Source organism: Sinocyclocheilus rhinocerous, unplaced genomic scaffold (assembly GCF_001515625.1).
Source record: "Sinocyclocheilus rhinocerous isolate Xijiao unplaced genomic scaffold, SAMN03320098_v1.1 scaffold1294, whole genome shotgun sequence".
In the NCBI taxonomy this organism is placed as follows: Eukaryota; Metazoa; Chordata; class Actinopteri; order Cypriniformes; family Cyprinidae; genus Sinocyclocheilus; species Sinocyclocheilus rhinocerous.
This window is the reverse complement of record NW_015656157.1, coordinates 2,154,504-2,162,356: the sequence shown is the minus strand read 5'-3', so window position 1 is coordinate 2,162,356 and position 7,853 is coordinate 2,154,504. Positions and strand designations below refer to the sequence as shown.

The 7,853-nt window shown below is 37.3% G+C and overlaps 2 protein-coding genes across 2 annotated transcripts in view; both read left to right on the top strand.

Annotated features, from left to right (window-relative positions):
• The first annotated feature begins 1,907 nt into the window (after positions 1-1,907).
• On the top strand, positions 1,908-3,466 carry LOC107719595 (mast cell protease 1A-like). The gene is made up of 5 exons (XM_016527067.1): positions 1,908-1,965; positions 2,038-2,188; positions 2,340-2,478; positions 2,883-3,134; positions 3,226-3,466. Exons 1-5 carry the CDS (start codon positions 1,908-1,910, stop codon positions 3,382-3,384), a joined length of 759 nt encoding a protein of 252 aa, XP_016382553.1. The 3' UTR covers positions 3,385-3,466.
• A 2,222-nt stretch (positions 3,467-5,688) lies between these two features.
• Positions 5,689-7,853, top strand: part of LOC107719644 (granzyme B-like) — a 5,247-nt gene continuing 3,082 nt past the window's right edge. The window contains exons 1-3 of the mRNA XM_016527129.1: positions 5,689-6,189; positions 6,378-6,528; positions 7,135-7,267. Coding sequence (XP_016382615.1) covers positions 6,135-6,189; positions 6,378-6,528; positions 7,135-7,267 — 339 coding nt within the window. The 5' untranslated portion in view covers positions 5,689-6,134. The remainder of the gene's footprint in view (positions 6,190-6,377; positions 6,529-7,134; positions 7,268-7,853) is intronic.

The window sequence follows — 7,853 nt, the reverse complement described above, 5'->3', positions numbered from 1 at the left end:
ATTGCTCCTGTGAAAGTCAGCAAGAAGACTGGCAGACAGAAATCAGCTTGGAGAAAATCAACAGCAGTACAGAGTATGAAAAGACAATGCAGAAAAGCTGAGCGGATGTGGCGGAAGACGAAACTTGAAATCCACTATAGCATCTATAAAGATAGCCTTCGTGCTTTCAATGTTGGACTAGCCACAGCTAGACAGAGTTTCTTCTCAAACCTTATAAACAGTAACTTAAACAACACTCGCACTCTTTTGGCTACTGTTGAGAGACTGACAAACTCCCCAAGTCAGATTCCCAGTGAAATGCTCTCTGACAGCAAATGCAATGAGTTTGCTTCCTTCTTTTCTGAGAAGATCATTAATATCAGGAAGGCGATTAGCACATCCTCAAGTTATGCAGAGGTCAGACAGATTCGACCGCAATATCAAAAAGAAGATATTATGTCTATCTGGGATGGTACTCAAATGGTTCAGGTCATACTTAGAAGGGAGAGGTTATTATGTGAGTATAGGAGAGCATAAGTCTAAGTGGACGTCCATGACATGCGGAGTCCCACAAGGCTCAATTCTTGCACCGCTCTTGTTTAGCCTGTATATGCTCCCACTAAGTCAAATAATGAGAAAGAACCAAATTGCCTATCACAGCTATGCTGATTATACCCAGATTTACCTAGCCTTATCACCAAATGACTACAGCCCCATTGACTCCCTCTGCCAATGCATGGATGAAATTAACAGTTGGTTGTGCCAACATTTTCTTCAGTTAAACAACGAGAAAACTGAAGTCTTTGCATTTGGAAACAAAGTTGAAGTTCTCAAGGTGAATGCATACCTTGACTCTAGGGGTCAAACAACTAAAAATCAAGTCAAGAATCTTGGTGTAATTCTGGAGACAGACCTTAGTTTTAGTAGTCATGTCAAAGCAGTAACTAAATCAGCATACTGTCATCTCAAAAAAATTGCAAGAATTAGATGTTTTGTTTCCAGTCAAGACTTGGAGAAACTTGTTCATGCCTTTATCACCAGCAGGGTGGACTATTGTAATGGTCTCCTCACCGGCCTTCCCAAGAAGACCATTAGACAGCTGCAGCTCATCCAGAACGCTGCTGCCAGAATTCTGACAAGAACCAGAAAATCTGAGCATATCACACCAGTCCTCAGGTCCTTACACTGGCTTCCAGTTATATTTAGGATTGATTTTAAAGTACTTTTACTCGTTTATAAATCACTCAATGGCCTAGGACCTAAATACATAGCAGATATGTGCACTGAATATAAACCTAACAGACCACTCAGATCATTAGGATCGAGTCAGTTAGAAATACCAAGGGTTCACACAAAACAAGGGGAGTCTGCTTTTAGTTATTATGCCGCCCGCAGTTGGAATCAGCTTCCAGAAGAGATCATTTTTAACTGTCTTAAATTCATTTTAAATCAATTTTTAAATCATTTTCAAAGTTTTTAAATTCCTTGTTTTATTTTTGTGATTATTTTTTTCTTTATTTTTATGATTATTTTACTTTCTTTTATGTAAAGCACTTTGAATTACCATTGTGTACGAAATGTGCTATATAAATAAACTTGCCTTGCCTATATATGAATATAATGTTACATGTTTGGTGTTCATGAAAAGCCAATTTTGATGAACTTCATGTTTTCTCATCGCCTTCTATTTTATCTGTGAGTTTTAAGGTGCAAAGCACATTTTCATCATTAATTTTCATGCTCATAGTACATGCTTTATTCTTGTCCGAAACCTCTGTGGCTTAAATTTAAGACCGCAAGGATTAACAAGAACAAGTCTTGCTCATGCCACAAGATTTTTTTTAGGTCAGGCAGCTCAGTGTCTCCGCCCCCTTCAAACTATATTCATACAGTGTTTTGTCAGTGAGAGCTCACTGATCGTCTTCATGATGACCATCATCTCTCTGCTCCTGCTGGCCTCTCTGCTGTCACACCTGACCTTCACTGGTGAGACTGACCAAAGTACTGAATTGATTAATCTGCTGAAAATTAGAACTAACAGCACTCTCTTGCTCTCAGCTCATGTGAATGTGGGTATAGTGAACGGCAGGGAAGCAAAACCCCACTCCAGACCTTACATGGTTTCTATTCAGATTTCTGGGCAACACGACTGTGGCGGATTCCTCATTTCTGATCAGTGGGTCTTGACTGCTGCACATTGCTGGAACGGGTAAAAGTTTTGATTACTTTTAACTGAAACATTAAGTTAAAAATCACTTTTGACAGACAAAACACCTGCAGTGCAACAATACAATGCATCATATGTCATAAATAAGCATAATGACTTCATACATTTTTTTTCCAATACACTCTTTCAACAGATATGCGATTCTGACGGTTGTTGTTGGTGCTCATGACTTAAGCAATAGTAAGATTTTGGATCGCATCAGAGTGAAGTTCTACATCCCGCATCCAGGCTACATAATCAGTTCTTTGCGGAATGACATCATGCTTTTGATGGTACACATCATACTACTTGTTCAAACAATATCTGGTCAGGAAACATATTTTGAATAACATTCTGTATGACTTTCTTTTGCAATTTCTTGCTAAAAAAAAACAAGAAGGGACTTACTTTCTAACCTTTGGAATACAACAAGTGCCTCTTTGAGTCTATTTCCTACATTATTTATTTGTTGCCAATTGTAGCAACAAAAAATGTCCAAAACCTCTGAAAATATAAAAAAACATAATTGGGAAATCAAAAGTGCTGGAAATATACTTTAAGAGACACATTAAAACATTTTTAATTCACCTTGGATTTTGGGGCTTCTGTCCTAACCACAAGTACAGCAGTAAAATCAACTGAAATTCAGCCTTATAAAAGATTGTTTATTATTAATGGTTGTGTTTTTGAATTACAGCTATATAAAAAAGTCAGACTAAACAACAATGTTGGACTGATATCATTGCCAAAGGACAGCAAAGACGTCAATGTGGATACTCTCTGTAGTGTTGCGGGCTGGGGAAGACTGTGGACTAATGGCTCACTGAGCGATCGTCTAATGGAGGCATACGTGACTACACTAAATCACGTACACTGTCAACGTAAATGGGGACCCAGCTACACCGCCTTACAGATGATCTGTGCATATGGCGGTGGTGGATCCTGCAAAGTATGAACAAAAAAAAAAAATGATTCAGAGACTTTATGATAATGTATGAACTGATTTTACTAGTGTTGTGTTGATCTGTGTTTCTTAACAGGGAGATTCAGGAGGTCCTTTGGTTTGTGGAAAAACTGCAGTTGGTGTCACATCTTTTGGTGACTCTGATCTCTGTAATTCACCTGAGCATCCTAATGTGTATACTAAGATTTCAGCATATCTTCCATGGATCCACCATATCCTTAGAAATGTTAAGTAACTTTATGGAAAACAAAAAAGGAAGAAATGTTTTTTTTTCTTGAATTCTTTCATAAACCTTCTTTCAATAAACGTATTGCATGGGCTGCATCAATCAGTCGTAGTGTCCTCATTGTCACCACAGATAATTACCATATTACATGGGACACACGTCCAAAGTCATTTCACATTAGTTCACTTAGTTGCCATCTTAGTAATACACTCAATTTCCAGTCAACACCAAAAGGTAAAGGAATCAAAAAGGTATCATAAATTGGGCTGTTTTTAACGAAAAAATGTAAAATAAAATAAAATCAGACAGATCAAAATAAAATAAGCCTGGAAAACCCTCCAGGATTTAATTTGTAAAAAAAAAAAAAAAATACAAAAAAATTATGTAAAATCTTCATCATTTAAAAAAATAATAAAAATAAAGAAGAAGGCTAATTAGTTGACCTTACTTTAAAAAAAAAAAATCCTTGTAAAAGTAAAATAAAACACTTTTTAGTTTAGTTTTAACAAATTCATTTTGTCTATTCCAAACAGCTCAACTTTAAGTTGAGCTGACTAATGTAAGGTTTTCGGAAACTTTGTATCAACCTGATGAGCAAACTGATTTATGTGTTAAAACCAAACCAACTTAAAAAGATCAAGTGTTTCTCCAGTTGAGTAAGTGCTACAGTTATCCAGCTACCAATAGCACACATGCATGTGCTAACATAACCAGAGAGACCACCACTGCATCAACAACTGCAATTATCACGTTTCGCCGCAGTTTCAAAGAGAAATGTCCACTGAGAGGCGCTAAAACACGGGTTCAATACGTGAAGCCTGGCACGTTTTTATTACGTTGATATAGGTACATACTGCTGTGTTTTTATTACGTTTCTTCAGGTACGTATTGCGGCGATTCAGAATTCAAATATCCGGGGACTGTCACTAAAAGTTAATGCTCTATCGTGTTGGAAATATGCCCTACACCAAACCCAACCCTAAACCTACCTGATAGTGTTAACAAATGCAAAACTGATATAAAAACACATTTTTTGATGCAACCGTGCCATTTTAACTTCCTTATATGCAGATTTGAACTGTTTTGTCGAACCGTAGTTACGCGGGATTCGTACCGGAGCTCCTCACCTCTCAAGTACGTCTCCGTACTCCGTGAGCTACCGAACAAACCTATCGTCTATGAAAACCCATTGATATGAAGCTGGATATGTGCGGTGCTAACATTCAAAAGCATCAGTTTTCAAATCTCCCAGCATATTAAAAATGTTTTGAAGTCACAACATAATACTCTTCAAGTAATTGTGCGAAAATTACGCTTTATTAATCGAAACTTTGTAAATCATACTTTGTGTAAAAATAATTTAAAAGGTGTCGGAGTTTTACTGCCTCTAGTGTTCATTTCTTTTGGAAACTGCAGTGATATGTACTTTTTGTACCCAGGTACGTTTTTGCGATGAGACCGGGCAGGCAATTATTACTGCTTTTTAAATAAAGCAGTGAATGGTCTTAACATTTCTAGACCAATCTTTGACCAAACCACAGGCTCTGCTCTACAGCACAACGCTAACACCCTCAAAATGCAGCTATAACAGAGACCCTTTTAAAACCAAACATAACAACATTAAAAATGAACAGATCACTCACTATATTAACCTTATGCAAAGACATATAAAACAACTCTTAATTTCAACATTCACTCCTAGAGTCTGAAGCAAAGCATTCTGGGAACTAGAACTTGATAGAATGGTATACAAATCAAATCAGTTTTCTGAGTAACAAAAGCATAGTACACAAATAGTACAGACTATTATTATTATTAAAATAGTACTAGATTATTACGATTAAAATCAATAAATTGTTGTACATTAAGTAAACTAAAAAGTGTGAGTTAGGACGTAGACCAATACCGAGATCCAACCAAGTACAGGACGTCACTTCTCAGACATTTCAAGACCTGACCAACGGTTTGGTGTAGGGCTGCACGATAAATCGCATGCGATATTTAACGCGTATCTTGTCAGAAAAGCCGGTTCTGTAATCAGCGGTAAATCTCCATCACCTGCGGGCTTTCACATTGAGCAGCATTAACTACACAGAGCCGTTGTTCACTGACTAGCTGCGCAAAACCACGTTCATATTCGCGCGATTTTTTGCGCAGCTCATCAGTGAACAACGGCTCTGTGTAGTTAATGCTGCTCAATGTGAAAGCCCGCAGGTGATGGAGATTTACCGCTGATTACAGAACCGGCTTTCTGACAAGATGCGCATTAAATATCGCATGCGATTTATCGTGCAGCCCTAGTTTGGTGCAATCCAACATCCATCATGTTCAGTTGGTGAAAACAAGCGCCGTCCAAAGCCAACAGGGGTAACACATTAATCAGACAAAACACAATGAACGTGTCTGTTACTCTTTTTCAGTGTCACTAAGTGAAGTGTGAATCAGCCTTTAGAGATCTAACCACATAGACACCGTGATTCAGTTTTTCTAAGCACATAGCAGCTCTCTCGCGTCTAATTTTACAAGAAACATTAGGCGTGGATTACATCATACATGGGGGAGAATAGTCTACTCCCATTAAGACCGCAAACATAAGACCTATCTTTTCCACTTCAGTGCAAAATGAAAGCCACATCAAGGTGTGATAGAGGAAGTACGATCACTACTGGGTAGCTAAACCAGCCCATTTTGCATTAAATACCACCATCAACACTGAGGAGATCTTCAGCACTCCAAAGAAACCTTCCAAGAACAGCATCATGATCATCTCCGTGCTTTTGCTAGTCACCCTGCTACCATATCTGACTGCTCCAGGTAGAGAAATAATGGGAATGAACTGACTTCTATTGCATTATGTCTTTTACATTTATCATAACTATGCAAATGTAATGTTCATTTTATGCACTGTTTGCTCTATACTGTAAGTTGATCTGAAAGAACATTTAGTAAAGTCTACTTCTCATTTAACCAACCTATACTCATTTTTCTCTTTCCTTTCTTAGCATCTGTGCAAGTGGGTATAGTAAACGGCACAGAAGCCAAACCTCATTCAAGACCCTACATGGTTTCAGTTCAAAGTTATAACAAACACAAATGCGGTGGCTTCCTTGTATCTGAACAGTTTGTCATGACGGCTGCGCACTGTTTTAAAGAGTAAGTGTGTGTGTGTGTTTTTTTTCAAAGAGAGTCCCATACTGCTGCAAAAGGGTCTTCACTTGGTGTGACTACTTTGGAAGTGACACATGCTATAATAGTACGCAAACAAATGGGTCCACGACTCCTAAAATCTCAAAAATAAAGGATCCTTATTGGCATTGATGGATGTATGAAGAACCTTTAATATATGGAACATTTCCATTGCACAAAAGGTTCATTAGATTATTAAAAAGTCTTCATACTAAGAAAACATTTCTCTTTTAAGAACTATTCACTGAAGGGTTCTTTAGGGAACCAAAAATGGCTCTTCAAAGGCATCACTTTTGGAAACTTTAGAGTTTAGGGAGTCTAACAATTAGTTTTTGAACACAAAATGTGCTTTAACTTAAACCAAAGCTAGAGTTAACAGCTAAAGTTGAGCTTTGAGCATGAGCTAAAGCTTGTGGCTTTGCAATAGAAGCATCATGGCAAAGTATGTAAATACATTAACATGGTTTCAAATGCATATTGTTTTAGGTCAAGCCTAAAATGCTAAACTAAATTTTGAACAGTCTTCATTTACCAGTAAACCATGAATGCATGTTTTCTTCCTCATCTTGACAGAGGAGAGAAGCTGACAGTTGTGGTTGGAGCTCATGATTACACTCATAGTTCTCGCCACATGGATGTGAAGTTCTACCACATTCACCCTGGGTATGAGTCTAAACGTCTGCTAAATGACATCATGCTACTTCAGGTAAATGACTCAGCTTGGTTTTGCAAAGCAAACTGCAATAAAACAATTGTTTTCTTAACTATACGCTAAAGAAAATTTTGAGGAACAGAAAAGTATCATGAACGTCCTACTCCCTTGGGCTTTGTTCACATTGCACACAATGCTGATTTGGTTTCACATCTGATAATAAGGACCGACTGGTCAGTTCATTTAGCAAGTGATGAAATACTTTCATTCATACAGTGCTGTCAATATCTGGTGTACATTGTTTCTCATACTAACAAAGTGATACAAAAGCTACTTGAAACCTGATTTAACTGTTCAGACTGAGACACATTGTCGATTTGAATTTGAATTGGATTTCACAACACATATGTATATGACTTGGATTGGGAATGTGGAAACATTACTGATTTTGTGTTTTCTCTTTTGTTCTAATTACAAGATTTAAGATCGGATATGCCACAAAATAAGATTTTTGTATCAACAAAACCTTAGAGATCTGATCCTATATGCTGCAAACTGAACAATATTTACAATATTTAATTACTATCATGTAATTGTTTTAAAGTATACATACCTAGTAATCCCTTTATCCTTATAAATA

Excerpts from the sequence above, each read along its gene's own strand:
- LOC107719595 (XM_016527067.1), top strand. The coding sequence starts at position 1,908 with ATGACCATCATCTCTCTGCTCCTGCTGGCCTCTCTGCTGTCACACCTG. Across the intron at positions 2,479-2,882 it reads ATGACATCATGCTTTTGATG|CTATATAAAAAAGTCAGACT; the intron begins GTACACATCATA and ends TTTGAATTACAG. Across the intron at positions 3,135-3,225 it reads GCGGTGGTGGATCCTGCAAA|GGAGATTCAGGAGGTCCTTT; the intron begins GTATGAACAAAA and ends GTTTCTTAACAG.